The 23,308-nt window shown below is 35.9% G+C and overlaps 1 protein-coding gene across 2 annotated transcripts in view; it reads right to left on the bottom strand.

Annotated features, from left to right (window-relative positions):
- The window catches only part of ODAD2 (outer dynein arm docking complex subunit 2), a 74,870-nt gene that overhangs the window by 44,092 nt on the left and 7,470 nt on the right, over positions 1-23,308 (bottom strand). Inside the window, exons 6-14 of one of the 2 annotated variants that reach the window (XM_068172371.1) lie at positions 22,373-22,486; positions 19,335-19,537; positions 18,188-18,307; positions 17,842-17,983; positions 5,723-5,869; positions 5,232-5,441; positions 4,848-5,072; positions 2,507-2,617; positions 1,863-2,017 (exon numbers count right to left, since the gene is read on the bottom strand). In XM_068172371.1, the coding sequence (XP_068028472.1) occupies positions 1,863-2,017; positions 2,507-2,617; positions 4,848-5,072; positions 5,232-5,441; positions 5,723-5,869; positions 17,842-17,983; positions 18,188-18,307; positions 19,335-19,537; positions 22,373-22,486 (1,427 nt within the window). Of the gene's footprint in view, positions 1-1,862; positions 2,018-2,506; positions 2,618-4,847; positions 5,073-5,231; positions 5,442-5,722; positions 5,870-17,841; positions 17,984-18,187; positions 18,320-19,331; positions 19,538-22,372; positions 22,487-23,308 lie in introns of both variants that reach the window. The other variant, XM_068172361.1, reaches the window with a different exon arrangement.

Consider the following 23,308-nt stretch of genomic DNA (forward strand, 5'->3'; position numbering starts at 1 on the left):
ACAGGCACTGGCACCTGCCCCAGCTCACGGCTGAGTCAGCACAACATCTCAGCAGTGACCTCCAGGTTCAGGAAATACTCTGCAGCACTTCAGAGATAATTAAGTGCCCCTGCAGGAGCCAGCAGGGTTTGTTCGTTCTAGCTTCATGCCAGACTCAGGCTCATCCCTCCTGATCTACTTCGGTGTTTTCATATTATCCTCACTCCCTTTTCTCTAGTGCCCTCCTATCTTGAGTTTGGACAGGGTTTACTGCTTCGGACTCAGCACTACATAACACGTGAATTCAGCTGGAGCTGCGCTGGGCTAGTAACCTTTGTGGAGCGTCAAGCACTTGCCAAAGATATGTGAGTAGCCCAACAAAAATCTGTTTGCACTTGGACAGAATTATTGGCTACAGCTATACTAATAAATAAAACAGGCTAGGGCTCATTCTCTAGCCCTGAGGACAAGAAGCACAACATAGCATCCATATGGCTAAAATCTCTTATCCTCACAATGCAGGGTGGCCTCACCCATTCTGCCTAATGGGAACAATCTGTTGCCTGCACCGTTCCCAAGGAGTGTCTGGGCATTGTCTGGGAGAGCATTTGCTGGCAAACTGTGTAAAGGACTGTGCTGGCAGTTAAACAGTATGGATAATCCTAACATAGAGCCTGAAACCTGAAAGGTTTGGCCCTGTTTAGTTTACTAGTACAGAGAGAGCCATTCAGTCTGTCTCATCACTGACTGATCCAAAATCAGGATACCTCTGCACAAACCCAAAGTCCACAGAAAAGAAGAATACATCCATATGAAAAGTTAGGTTACTGTGCAATTAAGAATGCAAAAAAGCAGTAGGACAGCAGTAGAGGACGTAAAGACCATAGGTCTGTATATGAACAGTTTGGGAACTCATTTAGGACAGTAAAAAGCCAGAATGTAAAACCTGGAAATCTTCCTAATTTTTACCCAGTATTTATCTATCATATATGCTTATCCAGCAAGGTACACTAAATTAGGGCAGCAGGAAGATGTCACCTCTTACTCATACTCTTTCTAACCTCTCTACATGCTCTACATAAAGAACAGCATAATTTCAGCAGGAAACCTAGCACATATGTAGTGAAGACAGCTTCCTTTTTTTAGGTAAGGTGCATGAATTTGTTACGTTAATTTTAGATGAGAGGGTAAAGTGTTCTCAACCATTAAGCTGCTCCATGGAAGGGGGAAAGTGACAACTCCTACTGTCACACTCTCAAATAACTACTCAGAACCTTGGTACTGAGAGGTTGCTGGTACCCACAGTAGAACTCTCATCAGTTAATTCCACTCATTTAAAAGCTGAGTCTGCAGACTAAGCTACTTTTCGGAGGCCCTTCTGTGCTCAAGAAGAGAGGCACCTAGGCTAATTATCCTAGACTCTAGTATATTTCTAATATGTATCAGATATCTACCCTACAATGACATAATTTAGTCTCTCTCTTAATGTAAAACATTAAAGTTAAGTGTACTAAGTACTCTCTCTACCATGCAGCAGTGATTCTGGCTTGTAAGCTACAGACAGGAGGGGGGATATCAGATATGGCCACATGTCAAATATTTACTATGTGCTAGTACACCTCCTGACTCAGAGTCCTATAGCTTAACTAGAGGCACCACTTGTCTCCATTGACTGTTAAGATTCTAGGAACTTAACACTGTTTCCACTCTACCCTGACGAGGTCTGATGGCAATTTTTAAGTACTACAAAACCTAAGTTGAAAGCCCAGCTGATTACAAAGACTGATTTTGAAGAATTATGACACAACAGTTTTGAAAACAATACAGGCCCATAAAATCAAAGCATGATAATGTAAGAAATGCTTGTAAAATTAAATTGTTACTTTAACACATTTTCTCTACTGATTGCACATTTCCAGATTGCTCCTGTCACAGCTGCCAAAAGTTGTTTGTTTTCAGTGTTATCAAGCAGAACAGATAGTGGTTGTAGACCTTCATGTTTTCTAACCAGGTCACGTGTTTCTTCATCTTCTGCACACTATAAAAAAATATACGTATTAAACATAAATATTATGTAAAAGTATGTAAGATTATGTCTTCAAAAGCTAGCTGTATTACACTGTAACTAGTAAAAGCTAATAGAGAAGAAAATGTAAATGTTTTATTCAAGTATCTGAATATGCAAACAACTCACTGAGAGAGTGACAGTAAACTGCTCCTGTATATGCAGTAGTGCTTATACTGTCACATTGTCCACTTTAGGGGCAAACAAAAAAAAAAAAAAACCAAAGCAACTCTATGCACAATATGCCTCTCCACTGGTTACCGGTACAACTTAGAGCTTGTACACAAGGAGAGCAAGTAGGAACCTAATTATAATATTAAATACGGAGCTAAAATATTCCCAACATTTCTATATTTTTTTACACATTAGAGAAATAGTGAAATTAAGAAAATTTAAAACTGACAATGACATGAAAACAAAGGGCTAATCCTGGTTCTGATCTACTGATTATAATAAAATTACCTTAAATATGGCACTTGCACAATGCATCTGGAGCTCCTCGTGTTCACTACTCAGATTTTTCACTAGGTTCTCAATCATGCCTTCTGTTCTTATTGCAAGTCTGTAACTTGGCTAAAAAGATAAACTGCATCTTTTAAATCCTGCATATTAAGAGTTAATAGGTCACAATAATAATACAATGCTACAATTATAGGGTTTGATATTGAGAAGCCTTGTACTTTATGTAAGCACAAGTCATCATTGCCTTGAAAATACTACTGATGATCTCAGAGGTGAGCAAATACAGACATTCTCTGCAGTGCTCTTCAAATCACCTGTAAAATGAGGTACTGCACTGCCTATCCTGTAGGCACTTGGCTTATGAAGAATGCAGAATATTCTGAAAGGTGTCCAGACTCCCTGCTCAGACCCAAGAAAGCAAAAGATGCTTCAGAATGGGATCAATAAGTACCCACTCACTTCATCGAGAACCAGCAGCCAAAACAGATCTATTCCTAAAACAAGGTTAGAAAAACATGTTCTTAGAATTAACATTTTTTAGTGAAATCGTCATCCAAATTTTAACCCACAGGCACTGTAACAGGGGATAATTTTTTAAGTGGGGGAAACATCTGTGTAAGAAATGCATTTAGTGTTCCTTCCAAATTAAGCCATACAAGAAACCCTAAAAAATAACACCTTCTCAATACATACTTACTGAACCTAAAACCTGCCAGGTTTGTGTCCCATGGAACATGCATTAATTTGTGTAATTCAAGAAGCTAATTTTTAATAGACAAAGTGTTTAATAACATAAAATCTCTTTAAAAATTATGGGTTTTGTGCCTCAAATTCACCAAGACAAAATGTGCATTTTTTTTCTCTGAAATGCAATACACCTCAAGTTCAAATGAAGATACAGAATCATAAACAAACAGAATCATCTAGGTTGGAAAAGACCTTTAAGATCATTGAGTCCAACCATTATCCCAGCACTGCCAAGTCCACCACTAAACTACTTCCCTAAGTGCCACATCTGCACATCTCTTAAATAACTCCAGGGATGGTGACTCAACCATTCCCTGGGCAGTCTGTTCCAGTACTTGACAACTCTTTTGGTGAAGAATTTTTTTCCTAATATTCAATCTAAACCTCCTCTGATTCAACCTGAGGCAATTTCCTCAGATGCTATTGCTTGTTACCTGGGAGAAGAGAACAACCCCACCTGGCTCCAACTTTCTTTCAGGTAGCTGGAGCGAGTGATCAGGTCGCCTCTGAGCCTCCTTCTCTCCAGGCTAAACTCCCCCAGCTCCCTCAGCTGCTCCTCAGCAGCCTTGTGCTCCAGACCCTTCCCCAAGTCCATTGCCCTTCTCTGGACACACTCCAGCACCTCAATGATCTTCCTGAATTGAGAGACCTGGAACTGAACACAGGATTTGTGCAGCGCCTAGCACGGGAGGATGATCACTGTCCTGGTCCTGCTGGCCACACTATACAGGCCAGGATGCCATTGGCCTTCTTGGCCACCAGGGCACATGCTGGCTCATGTTCAGCCCTCCAGGTCATGTCCTACCATGCAGTTTTCCAGCCACTCCTTCCCCAGCCAGTAGCACAGCAGGGGTTGCTGTGACCCAAGGGCAGGACCTGTCACTCAGCCTTGTTGAACCTCGTACCAGTGGCCTTGGCACATGGATCCAGCCTGTCCAGACCCCTCTGCAGAGCCTTCCTGCCCTCCAGCAGATTGACACTCCTACCCTTGGTGTGTCTGCAAACACTGAGTGTGTAGAGGGTGCTCACAATCCCCTCAACCAGGTCATGCATAAAGATATTAAACAGAACTGTCCCACTAGTGCAATCCCTTACATGGCCATGGTAAAAAATATTTGTATTCAAATTTAAAAACTGAATACACTCAAAGTTGCAAAATGTGCCACAGAAATCTGTGGAAAAATCTCATCTATTCCTTTCTTCTATTTGCAATGGATCAGACCCAATACACAAGGACACTGTAAACCATTCTGCCCTGGATCTGCACTGCCTTGGATCTTCTTGGCCACACCTGCAGGTTAGTTTTGTAGAATTTAAATGCATTGCATAACCAGAACACAGCACCTAGTTTGCCAAATCTGTAAAGTATGAGAAAAAAAATAAGAAAAAAGAAAGTGATTAAGGCTTTCAGTTGACTTTTTTTTTCTTTCACGTATTACTCCTAGCCTTTTAAATAAAAAATATGTGGTTTTTCCTTCAATCCAAGTTGTGACCTTCTCAAAACCTGATTACATGACTGTAGAATGTAATATTTCCTTTTAGTGGCAAATTTCTTTAATGCTTAGAAATAACTTAGCTATATGTGTTTACTCACCTCTGAGGCGCATTCTTGTAGTGTCCCCACTATTGGGATTAAGATGTTTGCGTGTGAGCATTTGAGCCATCTAGCTAGTAATGGAATGCCACCAGCTTTACGGATTGCTTTCTTGTTTTTGGTGCTTTTGCTGCAGCTCCAGAGTGCCAAAGCTGCACAGCGTGCTGTTTCACTGTCTTTGGCTTGGTATGATGATCCCACTGAAATAGATTCCAACAGCTCAACCTAAAAAAATACCAATTTCTTAATATCTACAAGAAACTTTGACATCATGCTGCTTTCTAATGATGGTAAACACTACAATTGGTCATGCTAAGAACACGATATATTTTTTCCAACAAAAATACACATATGACAACGGTACAAATTTTAATATCTGCTTACCAATTTCTTGATTCCTCCATGTTGCCTTACTGTCTTTCGTGCTTGTTTAAATCTAGCAACATTGGCAATTGTTTCAGCTGCTAAACATTTTAGATCAGTATCTGGAGAGTCCAATATTTTCACCATGATCTCTAAGCCTCCAAAATCTGCAATTGCATGTCTGATCAATACATTTTGACTAATTTCCTTCAGGATTTTTAATGAACCAGTCTAAATAATGGGAAACGACAGAAGTTAAACATTATTTAGGTTTACAAAAACATTAAAATTATTTTAAGTGATGGGTTATTTAATTTTTTCTTTATACTTAATCAGGAGAAAAGAAGGAATATGAAAATAAAAGACATATATGTCTTTCTAAAAAAATCTGAAGAAAACAAGTAAATACAGAAAAGAGAAATCAATTTTCTTTAAACTCTGTAACTTTGAAACTCGAAAAAACTTCTAATAAAAAAGGCATATTCATTGCTCTATTTGACAAAGCTCATTACCTGACATTTAATTTCTTCTGTATCAAGTAAATTAATTAACACTTCAAGACATCCAGTGTCTTTGATGGCCAACTGACACGTTTCTTCAGACAGATTGAAATCCCTCATTGAACACAGTGCAATTACAGTAGCTGTTGGATCACCTCCCTAAAATAAAGCAAATAATTAACAAATATGTAAAGTGCATTTAATATAAAACTCAATCACTTCTAGTCATGCTAGTAAAACTACTACTAAAGAAGAAACATGTTAGACTATTTTGACTCTATAGTGTTCAATAACACATAGTAAGAAATGGAATTATTGATAAAGTCTGTAAATGGCATAAAGATTCAAATGAGTGAATAGCTCATGACTATAGAAAATGACTAACATGGCTTGCTGTGAATAGACCAGATTGAATGTTTTTCTAAACATTCAAGCTCTGTTGAATAAGGTAAGCTAAGATAAACTCTATTTCAGTCACTGCAACTAGACTTAAAGAAAAAAAATCAAAGAACACAACACAGAAAGTTATGCCATATGACAGTGGATTCTCTTAAACCTGTAATATAGGTTTACTGCCAAGAGAATCAGGGATGAACCAACCTGCATAGAAATTAGGAGAGCTGAGCTGTAGCTGCAACAGAAGCTGGAGTGAACATTGCCAGCTGGTACTAATGTGGAAGTTACAACTTAGAGTACCTAGTAAATCAAACTACAGCATCCACCTCCTGCATTCCAGGGAAGCTTTGGCTCCCATCCTGATCTGAGCTGTGCTGCCCAAGCCCATCTCTTTTAAATCAGAGTTTTGAATCCATAAAGGATTTTTGGTCAACCCTTCCCAGAGGAAAGTGTTCTGCTGAATTGTGGATGTCATAATGAAACACAGAATATTACAAAACTGAGTAATGTTTGCTAATATAAAACAGGTAGATATAACAAAACCAGAACTTTTGAAGCATATTTCTTAAATGTAAATAGAAACAGTATGACAGACACAGTACAAAAGGAATTTAAATTTAACATGCCCTTCAAGTTGTTATAAATGTAGTAAAGAATCACAAGTGAGAAAATACATCAAAAAAGAATGTGAGAGAACTACTTCAGAAAGTTTCAGACCAGTAGTTTACATCAGACAAAACACTTCTGCCGATCAATGAAGTATATGTTCATAGTGCTTCATAATTTTTACCTACAGTTCTTTAACAACAGATACCATGAAATTTCCCCACAAAAGTGGTTAAATGTAATTTTAAACATGTGTAACATAGTGTCCTAGAAGAAGATGCCCCCAATTTTTTAAAATTATATTTTTAAATAATATTTATCATCTTGACTCCAGCATAATGAAATGTGTCTTGCTTTAATAACATATTTTCATCTACTTTGAAAAAATGCCCTAGAGTATAAAATAATGTAACAATTTCTCAAATGTTTTCCTAGAGAAATCAGTTTATCCACACTTTAAAAATTCTTAATTATTTTTTTAAAAATCCCTACAATAGGATTACAAAACTACAGAGAATATTCTGCAGCTCAGGAAAACTAACAGCTGTCCTTTTATGAAATCTGTGGCTTTTTAACAGATTAGACTTTGATATTTACTTTGCTTTGTCTGATAAAAAAAAATTGCAACAGGCGTTTTAAAAGAAAACGTGTTTTTTTATTATTTTACATAACTGTAAGAAGTATATTGCTAACCTGAAAAACGATGCCTCTCCTCTGAGGACTTCTTCTCCTATAGTGAAACTGCATTTATACATAACACAGTAGTCCATGATTCCCTTATCTTACATGTATAATGGTTGGCATATGACACTTCAGGACCGTTTTTAAAAAATAAACAACTTTTAATTTTATTATACTGAATAAAAAATACAACTGTATATAATATATAAATATATGCATTTTATTTTTTCAGCTTTAAAAATGAACACACCACTCTAAGTGTTTTAATGTAAAACCACAATAAAATATTTTTCATATGTGCTGAAGCATCAGTTCTACAAAATAACAAATACTGCTGATGGTTTCAACAATTATTTTTTGTTTCTTGAAGTTATCATTACAGTAAGTCTTGTAGTAGTTACAGCATAGATTTTAACATGCATGGAAATAGTTACCTCTCCATTAAGTTGACATAAAATCTGCATCATGTTGTTATACCATTTGAAATCTGATATGTTGGAAGCAAAATAGATTCTACTGGCAAATCAACAGTCAATTTTAAGGCTGGAAATTAAACACAGACTTATTTTAAAATGTGCCTTTCTTCCTATATATTGGTATAAAATGTATATGCATGAAAATAAACCAGTACCACTGTTACATTATCAGTAAAACATCTTCTTGTACTGAATGTGTAATGTCTCTGTTACAATATTCAAGCTCACAGGTGAGAACAACTGAGAATTACAGAACTACTGAAAAGATGAAAAAAGAAGGAAAATAAAAGAAAAACACAGGCAAACACGGACACAACCCAAGTACAGTTACCAAGGAACACACAAGTTCAAACCATCATTTTGTTTAACTTCTGTATAATCAAGAGGAAAAACCCTGTTAGTCAACAGCAACCTTTCAACAAATGGAACCAGGACAGCAAAAGCATTCATGGGTGTTTTTATGCATTAACCTTTACCATATTCTGCTAATGGTTACTTAATATCTCTGACAGCATAGTGAACACTCTGGCAATGCTAAGGATGTAACTAGTCAGTAAGTACTGAGATAACAGATGTTTTCACACGAGATGAGCTCAATGGACTCTGCCCTGTGGTACTGAGAGAACTGGCTGATGCCATGATTAGTTTGCAGCACTGTAGGAAGAAATCTGTTGTTAGCAATAGAACACAACACTGATATTATCTATCAACATCACAGCGCTGCCAAACAAAAAAAGCAAACTTTACAGAGAGACTTGTAATCAGATTTGTAACCTGTAAGATACAAGAAATCCTCCTTCTTTGGTTTGGCACTGCTCAAATTTAACTGCTACATTCATTCTAGGTATTCTAGTTCAAAAAAGGTTCTGGGAAAGTTGATAAAAAACAGAGGATGTCAAAATCTCAAAATTATGATCTCCACAGAAAAAACTGAAAGAACTGGAACTGCTTATTCTGAAAAAGACAATAGGAAGGTAGTTTAAAGAACACCTTCAATGCCAATCATCTGCTCTCCAGGTGCAGACAAGAAATAATGGAGTTTAACAGCATCAGGGTTGATCTATGCTTGGTTAAAAAAAAACCACCAAAGAATCAACAAAACCAATTTTATTAGTAAAAATATTTGATTTCTTGAATACATTGCTTACAGCAGTCATGAAATCTCCATGACAGGAAAGAAAAGGCAGAGAAGGATTTGTCCAGAAGACACACAAAGACTGGTGCTGTTTTGGAGGCAAGCAGATGGAGCCAATGACTTCCTACATTCTGTCTAGTCCTACTATCTGTTATTTGCTATCAAGCAATTTCATAAATAATAAATGTTTTTTGATATTTGCTTCTTTTCTTCAAAAAAAATAATTAACCCATAATAGATAATATGATCTTAGATACAGATAATAAAATATACAGGCTTAAGTTTCAATAGCACATGTCCAATCCCAATTAAATCATTCCAAAGCTTTCATTTTTGAATTGATTATGTCAGTTCAGCAGTCTAGGAAAGAAAGATACAAAATTTACTCTAGACTCAACCCTTTCAACTGAAACCTAAAGGCATTATAGGAGTACAAGTAATAAAAGTATGAACAGGATTATAAAGAATATTATTCCAAATGTGTTGCCCAATTTGTAGCAAAACAGAAATATGTGAATGGAAATACATAAACATTACAATCAAGTTACAGTGCAGTTTCCCAAGAGAAAGCAAAATTAAGTAAAATTAAAATTGTACAGTTTTTGGCTCATAAATATCTCCATAAATACATCACCTATTTGAAGGATGTTTTATAAATTTATTTAATTTGGTTTAGGATTTAGAGTGAACCTGACTGAACGCTACTAGAAAATGAAATATTGTTTTATTCTGTATGGCAATGTCAAAGACAGGGTTTTTTTACTGTTTAGACCAATGGATGAAATTTATTTTGCCAGGGTAAAAGTATATTTTCTCTATTGTATTAAGTAAATCCTAGACAGGTAGTTAACTGTGCATCTTTGTGATAACAAGCCTATGGCTGAGTAACAGGGAAAAAAAATGCTGTTTGTGGGCAGTTTTGTAATTTTCTGTATAATACCCCAGTTTTGATTATGAGTATATATAATCTGAATGGCAATTACAATAGACTTGACAAAATTAAGACCAAACATACCAAGTCAATATATTTTTAAAAAATACTGAACAAACAAAATAGCATAATGTGATAGCCCAAAAATAGTCACTCAAATTACTGTTATACCAGACTTTTAAAATTAAAATTCATTTATGGAACAAAAAAACTTGTAGGAAAAAAACATTATTTAATTGGAATCCCAACCCAAAGCAACATTGTCATTTTTATAAAACAAGAAATCCAAAGCAAACAGTTAAGAATGAAACAGAATTCTTAGTTTAAAAGTTTGTGACTTTTTTATTTTCTGTTGAACTTTACTCTCTTAAATCACAGAGAAAATTTTGTAATTTTCTGCTAGAAAATACTTTAACATCTAAATAAATTTTGATAAAGCATAATGGAAGACTGAGTACTGCAGTATAAAATACATAATATGTTTGAGTAAAGCAATTTTTCTATGCTAGTGAAATCTCTAAACATGCTGAGTTTTGTAATGGTTTAAATACTAGTTCCAATTTTTCATCTTAGTTTATAAAACATACAAGCTGCAACTTGTTAAGACATGAGTTATGGACAAGTATAACTGAGTTATGGAATAATTCCCTGACCCACTTCCTGAATCTTCTGGCATTCTTTAGCTCCAGCCTGGCAGTATGTAAACCTTACAGATTAATATAAGTAAAGCCAGTGGAAAATCACAGGCATCACAACATTTCAAAACATTCACACTGGACTACAACAATGCACAGAAGCTGCACTGTTTTAGTTGCAGATTAATACCTCGACCCTGACCCTACACAGTGGCAGAAGTTACATATATGTTATGACCCAGATACAGTGAGTTTAAATTATCATATTTTATGAAATTGAAAAGAAATTAGTTTCCAAACAAAAGAATGTCTATTACTTTCTGCGTGAACCAGGAGGTTTTGTTAGGCAAGCATTGATTCCCTCTTGGAAACTCCTCCAAGACATGTATCCATTCTGTTAGCTTTCCTTTTCTGATTCACAGAAACTGGATTCTATTATAGAGAGGCAAGAGTCTAACAGTTCATGTGCAAACATATGAACTTTTACTTCCTTGGACTGGGAATAACAGAATATTTTCCTAGTAACTTCTTAAACCTCAAACTTGGAAAGAAGTAAAATGGTGACCCCAAAACCACAGAAAACCTGGCCAAGATAATATATAATATCTTAACAGTGCAAGTTTATCTTCTACTCCATTGTGAAATTTTCAGTTTAGGAGAGTATTTCTTCCCCAGATGCATCTGGACAATTTTGTAAGGAAAATTTCTGAGGAAAATAAAGCATATATGTGTTTTAAAAGAACATGTAGAAATAAGAAGCAAATAGGATTGAATGAGAAAGGAAAAGGGTCTAGGATTAAATTTAAAAATAAAAAACCCTACACAAACAGCACTACTGTTAACAGTAATGTAATAATATTGTAACCCCTGACTGGAGACTTGGAGATGAAACATTTACTGTCCATAACACAGATGTGCTACTGATCTTGTGTGACAGTGTCAGACCTGCCTAAGTAATTCTGACTTTGCCTACAACTTGGCTCAGAAAGAGGATAAAAGCCTTAATGCTATTAAAGCCATTTTAATTTTAGGTATCCAACTAATTTAGGAAACCAGTGGATGTGAATCTGAGGAGAAAAGTTAATGAGGTTGAACTAGGAAGGACTGCTGCCTCTGCAGACTGCTGGAGAGCCTGCACACTGTTGAAGCTTCAGAAGCACTGAACAGACAGAAGAGGCAGTGTCATTTGAAACTAGCCAAAAAAAATTTGCAAGGAAAACAAAATTATAGCAATAGTTTATGAAAAACTAAGAGACAGGTGTTCTCTGGAGAAATAAACTTAGAAATGGGGCTGAGAGCATAGGAAAAGCAAATATGGGTGAAGACATGGCTGAAGCACAGGCGTGCTTCTGGAATAAGTGTGTAGAGTGAGCTGTGATTCAATTGAGCCTAGAGCAATGTGGAACACTTAAAAACAACACAGAATGTTGTTCTCACTACTTAAAATTCTTGCTACCTTTCAGACACAATCACATTCTAATTATTTAGGAAACATAACAATTTGATTATCTACTTCATGAATATAAAACCTGAAGTCAGATTGAGACAATTGTGGCAATTTACTATTATTTTAGAGGTACTACAGTTATGGTGTCAAAGCCATAGCTCATTAATTTCATTACCTGCTTTCATCATAGAATACAACCCTGCAGAAAGAGGAGAATCACACTTAAGTTTTTTTACATTCTTTTCCTCAGTCCTTTATTTGTCATCTACCATTTCTTCTTTCCTCATTTTTACTGAATTTTGTTTACTTTTTTTTCTTTTTTTCTAGATTGTCTTTCATCTCATCAGTTACGAAACTCTAAGGAATGTGTGACCCTGTGAACATTAATTAAACCTTCACTACACAGAAATTCATCAGAGTTGGTATTGGTGTTAATGGTCAAAATTCAACCGGTTGTTATGAATTTTATATGTCTCTTGGGATGAAGAATGATTGTATGGTATTTTGAACAGGGAGCTATTCCAGTGCTTCAAAGTTGCCAATTATAATAATAATTTGAGAGTTCACCATTTGCCAAATATTTCCTACCCAGTAAAGTTATCATAAAAATATTTCGTTTTCATGATCAGCACTATCAAGGTTGTTAGAAAATACATAACTATAAATTGAATTTTTCACATATTTTTATTTCCTTTTTTTCCCAGTAATCACATTCCTTACTGAATTTTAAGATAAAATCTTGGCTAATACTGGAAGACGGGAGCAAGAGATGTTCATGAACAGCAGAGAAGAGAGTGATATGAAGGCTGACAGGTTTGCCAAGGTTGATGGGTGAGCCAAACATATGCCATGAAACACTAGCAGGTGGCACATGATTATGTCACATACATTTGGTATCTTCTGAAAAATACAGTCTTAGCCACACTAAAGCAAAGTTTATTTTTCATCTTTACCTTTTGATCTAGTTGAAAACCTCCTTCAGACACCATATTCTTTTATAAGGAAGGGAAAAGAGTTGCTGTTAGACATTTTACTAATGAGGTGAGTTGGTCAAGGTGGTCAGTCCTGAAAAAGGGCCTTACACAAAGTTACCACATGTAACAAAAATATTTTACATGCATTTACATATGCTTATTATGCATTTACTAGCTAAAACATAATCTTGTGCAAGGCTTGCCAATAAGATATTATAAAAATAACCATTTCACTCTTGTCCACAGATTGTAGAAAAAGCTTTTATGTACAATATATGTCTTACACAGATTTGGGACTTTTACTCTTGTAACTAGATCCTAACATTTGTATCCATCATACACATAGGGCCTGATTTCAAGACCATTGCAACATCCATAAACAGAGATTTTAGACTTTTCACATTAAACAATTAGTATCTGAAGACCCATTGTATTCCTTAGGGTGGGATCCTCATGTCTTTTTCTGAGGTCCTGCACATTAGAATAAAATAGAATTACTTTTCTGCTAATCCCAAAATGCAATTGATTTCTTAATACAAGGCTCATGAAACTGATTCAAATTTTTATAATGAGCACTAGTATAATCTTAATAATATGGAATGTTTCCAATACCATTATAACTTAAAAGAGCTACACTTTTTCATGATGCAGTTGAAAAATACCGTCTGTCCTCTATTGCTGTAAATTTTGAGAAAAATCTACAAGACACATCAATGGCTTCACAAGTGCCATAAATTTATAACTGGGTCTTAAAAAACAGTTGCTGTATACATCAGCTGCTAAACCACACCATTCTCATTTGCACACCAGCACCTGGGAGCTGCTGCTCAATGCCATTCTCAGGCAACATCCTCCCTGGCTCCTGTGCAGTGCCATAGCCTTTGTCCAGCTCTTGGGCCTGGCACAGGGCACAAGCAGCTGGGGAGAGACAGAAGATTTGTCCATTTATGATTCCAAAGTAGAAAGAAACACAATGCTGTTCTGGGAACAAAGTCTTTTGCACTGGAGTACTTCCAAACAGATATGAAACTAAAGAATATATTACATGAAGTGTGAGATTTGACTGGTTTCACCAGCATAATCCTGGATTATAGCCAAAAGTAGAATGACTTTCCACATAAGAAACTAAAGGATGAATTCTGTAACTGACATGGTCCTGCAGAACTCTATTCATCCTCATCCTGGCATAGGTGTACATCTGAATCTCACCCTTACAGGGAACCAAAGTCAAAAAGCACAAGGGCTTTAGACATTAAATATTTATTCTGGATATTGGCATTATTCCTGGCACAGTCACCACCCCAATTCACCTACTAACATCTCAGTTTTATCATAAAACTGGCATTAGTCAGTGCTCAACTGTGGGCAGCACAAAGCACAAAGGCCAGCTCTCATCATTTTCTCTTTTTTTTTTTTTTCAGTGAACAGATCTGCCATAAAGAAGATTCTGCATTTTACCTGATGCTCCCTGTTTCTAGTAAAAGGATAATTGAAAAAGATGTCCCCTTTGTCCTACTCCTAAAATTTTTCAGCTGTAAAATGTAGTCCTTCCTCTAAAAATCCAATTCTTCAGATGTACCAATTTAATAAATAATGTCAAATCTGAAGCAGGCTGGGTGAGTCTCGTTGTTACAAACATCAACAGAGCACCTCATTCCCCTTTTTATCTACTCTGGCCTCAAAGGATGCCTAACACAAGGCCATCACCAAGCTCACTGATCTATTTTGTTCACATTGTTAAGTCAATGGGGAGGCATGGCAGGAACACACATGCTCCACCTCCTGCCTCACAGCTCTGGGAAGCTTAAAGGTAGGACAAGGAGCCAGACCACAGAAGCAGCTGCTTCCCAGCGGAACAATTCCAAAATGGATACTCTTTACCAGAAAGGAAAGGGAGTGGAGAAGGGCAAAAAGTCAGAAGGGAATTTCCCCAGCACTGGAATTTTCTCTCCAGGAAGAAAAATACAAGTACAGAGTCTACAGGCACAACTTACAGGATCCTGCAAGTTTGCTTTATACAAATGACAACTGACTTTTTAACATTTAATGACAATCTATATTATATAAAAACTAGGTATCTTTCAGGTTTTATGGGGGTTTCTTGTTTGCAAATTGATCTTTTATAGAGTCTTGCTGAATTGTGATTCCCATTAACTTAAGCAGACATTCGAAAAATCATTGCATCCACAAATTACTGCATTTTCTTGGTATCTCGATCAACTATTCTTTAAGACATTTTATTAATTTTTTCAGATGAGTAAACAACACAAGCTCTTTGAAATTTGTGCTTCTATATAAATATGCTTGTAGATACTTGAATAACACAGTCATAAATTTATTTTCTCGTACCTTGCATGTGTCATGAACACTTGCCTACATGAACAACAAGAATGCCAAAAAATCTCCCAAGTCTGGCCAGAAGTGCAGTATTTATACTTGAATTAAAATGAATTCCATGTGCAAGCTAAAGTAGCACTCCATCAATAAAACATTTCAACCACTGTCTGTGGTATGGCACTGAGGCATCTCTTTTCAGCTTTATCTGACACTAGGGAGTTCTTGCTTTATGCAGCTAAGAATGAACACAGAACTATTTTCACAGAACTATTTTATCTTCAAATACTTTGTTTAATTTACATCTAACTTAGAAAACTATTGGAAGACTCAGGTGTACATGAATACATGAAGAAGTATATATTTGAATTTTCACAACAAAACTTTTTCGTATTCTTGAATTTTATATTATAAACTACTTAATGGATACTCACTGTCTGATCAAAAATGCTGCCCCATCATTTCCTAGTTCTAAACCATTATGCAATTTTGTTTGTTTACAGCTGGACGAAAATAAAGTCAATTTCTAAAACAGAGGTGCATGAAAAATATACTTTCTTATTTGTCATTCTCATTCTTCTTACAGAACGGTTCTGTGCAAATGTAGATATGGATTTCAATACTGATTTAAGTTCAATACTAAAATCTAAACCCAACTATATGAAGGATCTAGAGAGGAACGGGAGTTTGAGAATTAAGTAATCAGGAGAGAAGAGTCTTGCCTGTAAAGAGGGTGGTACATAGATGGGTCAATTGAAAGATTAGCGGGAATTCATCAACAGTAATGCATTTCAAGCATCTTCTCCAGGAGGACCTTGGGTCTTTACTAAAAAGTAACATGGTTGTTTCTCTGATCTCTCAGAAAAGTACAGAGTTGCTTCATAACACAGAGAGAAAGAAGCAAGCTATTAGCAAACTGAAAGGTTTGAAAACATCCTGTTGAACTGTAATTACATGTGAGTAGGAAGAATTCTATAATGCAAAATGTGTACATGCTGCGTTCAGCATTAGGAACAGTCGAGCAAGTTACATGCTCAAAGTTACATTTGCTAAGTGCTATTTTACCATAGCCTAAATGACAAAAGTACAGAGGTCCAACCTAGGAAAGATAAATGCAGGCTTGCATTTATATACAGGCTTGTATTATCCATGTTTGTCTGTGTCTCTTTGCCAGGTTCACTAGCAAGGCCCCACAGACATGAACTGAAAACAAGCAGTGTGAGTACTCTGAATACATTTTAAAAGACTGAGTTACTCTTCTACAATACTTAAAAGGACTGAGGAGCCAAAACTTTGCTTATTCCTCACAAGTATTTAATTGCAGAATCATACAATCATAAACATTGGAAAAGATCTTCAGGATCATCAAGTCCAACCTTTGACAGACCACCACCACCACGTCAACTAAACCAGAGCACCAAGGGCCACATCCAGTCATTCCTCAAACACTTCCAGGGATGATGACTCTACCACTTCCCTGGGCAGCCTGTTCCAATGCTTAACCACCCTTTCAGTGAAAAATTCTTCCTGATGTCCAGCCTGAACCTCCCCTGGCACATCTTGTGGCCATGTCCTTTTGCCCCATCTCTGGTTGCCTGGGAGAAGAGGCTGACCCCCAGCTGGCTACAACCTCCTTTCAACCAGTTGGAAGGAGTGATAAGGTCACCCCTGAACCTCCTCTTCTCCAGGCTAAACAAGCCCAGCTCCCTCAGCTGCTCCTCATATGACTTTCTCTTTCTGCTGCACCAAAAGCCAGCACCATCATTTTATCTGCTGGATGTGTATTCTCTGTAGTTGCACTCAAAAAAAAAAAAAAAAAAAAAAAAAAGCCAGCACTTTTATTAGCAACTTAACAGAACATAAATTCCAGTACAAACTTGTAAAGGAACTTCTCCTGAGGGAAAAGCATAATTAGAGTTTTCCAGAATAGTACAGGATTGTTGGGTTTTTGATCTGTTTCAGACATATTCAGAATTCTAACTATCTATATTTATAGGTTCCAAAAGATTTTCAACAAGTCTGTCTAAAAAAATTTTCTTGGTTTGTTTCAGAAGATGCCTGTTTATCATACATTTTCCTGTCCACTAAAGCATCTATCCAGACACAAGACCATGTTAGAATTATTTCAGACATGCATTAATCACAGTTGATGAAAGACTTTAGGCAACTATTCAGTTTTAATAAAAACACTTGAAAGTTATTATCCACATAAAGAAATCTCTTGGAAAGTTTCATACAAAAGGCAAAACAGAAACCCAATAATTAATAAAGAGATTATGCCATCTTACGTTTTAAATAACACTGAACAGATGGTTTAATCTAAAGGGCTATATAAGCCAAAAATAGCAGATTAAAAAGAAAGTGCGTGATAGGAAAGTCCACAGTTCCAAGGTTTGAAAATACTACACAGCAGGGCTATACTAAAGTATAATGAAAGTAGAAAGGATAAGGAACTGGTCTGGTCTCCTCAAATGTAACTTTTTTACTTTTTATACAATTTATCAATGCTTACTTACTTTTACATATTTTGCAAGTTTTTGAATTCCCCAATATTCTGGTGACAAATCGGTGTTTCCCTCATGATGACGTACAGGCTGTTCATCTTCATCAGTCTCTGAGGAACTTTCACCAACATCTTCAGGGCTGCTTGATGCTTTACTGAAAAGAAATGAACAGAATCACCAATTTCAAATAGTTACACACTATAATATGGACAAGCATATTTCAAACAGTTATGAAAACACTGCCTAATGACTAGAAAAATACAATTAACATTACCAAATGGTAAGTATAGTGATGATTACTGTAGATAGGGAAAATAAAAATTTAAAAATTGAGGGAGGAAAAATAAGTCACCCATACCATTTTGAAGTTTCTTGAATTTTAACTGTTTTAGATTTGCCACTGGCTTTCTTTTTTGTAGTCAGAGGTACAGTGCTACTTTTCCCTTCTTCAGAGTCTTTTTTTGGAGCCTTGTCACTACTGGATTTAGGTTTATTAAAAAAAAAAAAAGAACACAGAAATTATTTTTTGCAGAATATTCTTCAGCATATTGTGATTCAGAGAACTCCTGATTGCCCATGCATTAAGAGTTTAGGATGGATGAAGAGTTCAATAGATACCTCTGGTTACTTTTTGAACTCACAGCCTGAGCTGGTCATTCTATCACAGTCACAAGAAAAAAAGAGAATATTACTTATGATTGCAGTCAATTTCACTACATCAAGACTTCATCAATAACTGTGGAAAAAGTTTAGCTCTTGCTCTGGAAAACAAATTTCTTTTTAACTGATAACCATAGATCACATCCAAAATCTCTTAAAATGTTTCTTGCAACTTGTTAAATTGGTAGACTTGAGAAAGGTACTGTTTTTTGTAGGATGACATTGAAAGGCTTTTCTGCAGATATTGTTCTTCCTCCACTAACACAAATCAGGAAACATTAAATCAAAACAGAGTTCTGATTTCAGAAGACAAATCCAACAATATCCAATATATGTATACTCTATTTTGGGTGTTCAAACTTTGAGATAATCTCATCAGTGAATATCATTGCTAGGCAGAGCAAGAGAAGTAGCTCATATGATACCAAATCAAGTGGCAGCAATTAAGAGTAATTCTGATTTTCCATCCAGGACCTCTTTCACCTCGCTCAGAAAGTGTGGTTTAGATCAGGTTTTCTAATCAGTCTTGCTTTAAAAGGCATTTTACAACAAATATATGATGATATCACAGTCCTGCAGAACCACTACTGCAGATGATTGCAAGTTCCTTCCCTGCCTTGTTGTGGAAATAATGTAACAACATCAAAGTTGTCACAAGACAGAAAAAACCTGAGAACTCTCTTTGGTAGTTCGAACTCTCTCCTTAGAAATTAACATGTAGTAAGCTTTGTTTTATTCCTCCTAACTTAAGACAATAATGAAAACCTGTAACATGCAGCCCTATCATTAGCACAGTTTAGAGAGATCTATAGGCAAATTCAATTTTAAAGATAACTACTTATCTTTGGGGAGCAGAAAGCCCACTGCTCTTCCACTTCATATATGGTTTTAACCTCTGGCCCGTGGGTCCCGCCGAAGAACTCTTCCCTTTCTCACATTCAGTCTTTCCTGTAAGATCATGAAGGCTCTGTGATTGGCCAGAATTCTCAGCACCTTCCACCTGCTGATAATTCTTCTCGTGTGCTGGTTCTTTAAAAAAACTACATTCCTAATAAAAGGAGACATGGCTTGTCACTCATATTGCTATATGAATAATGAATATTAAAACAGTAAGTTATAAGCAAAATTCTAGGACTCTGCTTAAAAATTGCATGCATTAAATGTAGAATAAGATTCTGAGCACAAAATTATATTGTCTTTAAAAGAACAAAGTATTAATTTGAAAAGTAGCAGTTATCACGTGCAAATTGAAGTTTTTTAAGTAAATTAAGTTGATGAATTTGGAATTTCAGGAACATTCTTGAATATTTGGTGTTGTTGGATTTTTAGTATGTCAAAAATCTGTAGACACAAGCACTTTTATAGAACCTAGGTCCAAATGAGTTTTAAGATTTAGACATGCAAAGTCAGCCTTCTGCTTTCAATTGATCATTTACATTAAAACTATTTCCCTGCATAAAGGATTTACAAAAAATTCCCACAAAAAAAGTAATGAACATAAAACTGAATATAGACTATCATAAACTGCTAGACTTCAGTTCCAAGTAATTTAATTTGATATAGTTTAGAATTAATACAAACACATCCCATTTAAGTTTTTTCATCTTCTGTCTCTCAGGACAAAACACTGTTGAACAAGTCACATACAAGAATGGAGCTGAGTGGCACCTACCAATCCTTCAGCTGTCAGTGTCTAGTACCATGGCTGATCAATAATACACAGAACAGAAAGGACTCTTGTCAACTCTCATTCTCTATTGGAACACATTCAATTTTTACAGGAAAGTCAACATACGATCGTTACTTCTTCTTCTTATTATTGTTATTGCAGCTGTCAGTACCAGATAGGTGAAGACATTCCGTTGTGTGCCTGATTCAAGGCAGTTTAAGGAGACTGTCACAGCAGGGTCTGTTTTCCACTGGTCCCTGATGAGAATCGGCTGTTGAAGCCTTGCCAACTCAAGTGTCTAATTCCAAACTAACTCATGCTAATGCTCTCATTCTGAAAATGTACTCTAGACAAGACAATTTAACACATGATAAACTAGATAAATCACAGAGGAATTGGTGCTGTAGCTTGATCAGTTAAGCATACTTTAGAAAGTATGTTTGCTACAGGACTATATGCCAACACAGCAATTCTGAACATTAGCTTAAACAAGGCCAGGCAGATATTATAAAAGTTAATTGGTTTTGCAATATATGTGAATGCATTGAGCTTTCTGAAGTTCTCCTCTCCTCAGAAAACAAATCAGAACTATTTCCACTCATATTTTACTTCATTTAAGCAAACATGGAAATTCAGCTTTTCTCTGCATTTCATAGTTCTAGAGCAGAGAAGATTTTCCCTGAGGTACAAATGCTCTGCAGCTCTACGATATTAACTTGTTTAAATTCTAGTCATAGAAAGCAGAATGTACTACATCAGCTCTTCAGCAAGGCAAGATGATATGAAATTCCAAAACCATTAAAAAGGTATAATGTATACTCTTCTGCATAAACTTATTTACACTGCCAGGGAATAATGAGTGTATGATTTACATGCAAATTGAAGGAAAACAGGGCAAATTCTGCTTATTTCCTCTTATTTCATAAGTGTGACTTATTAAGTGCAACCTTAAAAGTTACAATACATTCAAAAGGGCAGAAAACTAGTAAATAAAGGCTTGTTATTATCAATAGTTAACATTATTCTATATTAACATTTAGGATTAGATCTGGAAAAATAGTAAAATGTTGCCATAGTTTACCTTTCATGATCATCAAATGAAGCAAATCACTGAAAATAATTAAACCAATGTCTAAAAACATACATATGTTGTCCTATTTATGAAGTGTAAACCAATATGCAGGCATAACATTAAAAAATACTTGTCTATGAGATAAATAAAGAATTTGGAACTTAATACACTTTCAAACAGAACAACTCACAATTCTAATTCCAATACTGTTAACATAAGCTACTGTATATAAGTGTATGACTTGGAATGCTCTGTTTTTTCAAAACTGTCAAATATTTTTATCTTAAAAAAATAAGTTTCAGTCCTACATCCCAAAAAATGAGAACTAGAGGATAAGGAAATTTCGCTGTTAATTACTTCCTTCTTGCAATAATTAAAATTGTTAAAATAATTAAAATAACCACAATTAAACTCTTGACAGGTTTTGGCCTGTAAGGAATTTTACCACCAAGTCATCTGTTAAAACCACACTAGAAATCTAAAAAAACCACAGTTTTATCAGGAAAAATGAAACAACTAAAACTGTACTGGTACTGTGCGATTCTAGCTAGTATAGAGCTCTAAATAAAAGCCAGAACACTTGCATTTTACAGCGTCTGAAGCAAGATAAAGTGTGTAAGCTGGATACTGGATACTTAACTCTCAGCTCTGATATTTAAATCAGACTGTTCTCATAAGAAAGTTGGGTAATTATTTATGTTTGGGTTACAAAGAATGAAAATAAAATTTTAAGTGGTTTTCATCACAGAAAAATACTGTAATGAAAAGCTGACCTTTTCCACACAGATATCACATTTTCCTGCTTTAACATTTCCACTGCTCCATAAAGAACAAGACCAGAAGACAGACAAAACATTTCATGCAAAAGTAGAAGCTGACCTCACATGTTGGATCAAACCCCACCAAAAAGTATGACAGCAACACATGAAATGGTGTACTACTTGCTATTTACAAAAGAAACATATCTTTTAGAAAGTGAAATAAACAGTAACTTAAAAAAAGTTCTCCAGACTTTAAAATTCTTCATTTAATCATAGACTTATCTTCGATAAAGAACATAAACGTTCAACCAGGTTTATCATGTAATTCCTACCAATGGACATTTGCACAAATAAGTACACCAAGTATCAATAAATACATACCTGTTTAGCCATATTTTCTACAAATCTAGGTGATCTCTCCCTTAAAAATGTGACTATGTCTTTATATAGATCACTTTTTCTTTCATAGTCAATATCTTTACCCTTTAGCTGACCCTTAAAAAAAGAATACATTTAAAATTGTTAATAGTTAGGCCATAGACAGGTCTGCATCATAACATGGTGCAAAAGAGCACCAAGGTCATATTGTAATGAATTAGATAAAGAAGTCTCATGCTCAGCAGAGTTGACCGAACTTCAAAAATGCTTCGTAAAGATGCATGAATCATCTCCATGGACCCCAACAGATGATCAAGATCTTACACAGGATTTTGCAGGCAATAACCATCAGCCAATTGCACCCTGTGTAGTTCCACTGAAAAGAATCTATGGTTTATTACAAACAATCAAGTAAATATGAGCTTCCGGTGCAGTATGGCAGATTGTAGTTTAAGTAATTTTAATTTTAAGTAATTATGAACTGATGGTGGAAATATGTGATCAGTTACACAATAACCTTACTTACCCAATTCCACCGGGAGGAGCAGGCGCGGGCCGCTGGCGACTCGGGCTCCTATTGGCTGGTGGGCCAGGCAGGAACTGGCTCAGCCAATGAGGACTAACCGCGTGAGCGCCGTGGGTATGAAGGGAAGCAAGCTCCGAGAAGAGGGACCTGTTGCTGCGTGAGCTCAGTGTGTCTTGTCACTGGTCTGTCTCCGAAACTGTGACAGCATGTGGTAGTGGGATTTTGAAGTTTATGTTTAAGAAATTGTTTAAAATATTGTAATGGTTTGTTCCGATTCACCCCTGTTAGTTTTCCTAATAGTGTCTCCCCAAAGTTGCTTTCCACCTGCTCTCCCGCCTTTCCTCATGTCAGTCCTGGTGTATACCTCCCTTATTTCCAGATCCTTCTTGCCCATTCTCCAAATCCTGCCCCTG

This window comes from Anomalospiza imberbis, chromosome 1, assembly GCF_031753505.1.
Source record: "Anomalospiza imberbis isolate Cuckoo-Finch-1a 21T00152 chromosome 1, ASM3175350v1, whole genome shotgun sequence".
Classification (NCBI taxonomy): Eukaryota; Metazoa; Chordata; class Aves; order Passeriformes; family Viduidae; genus Anomalospiza; species Anomalospiza imberbis.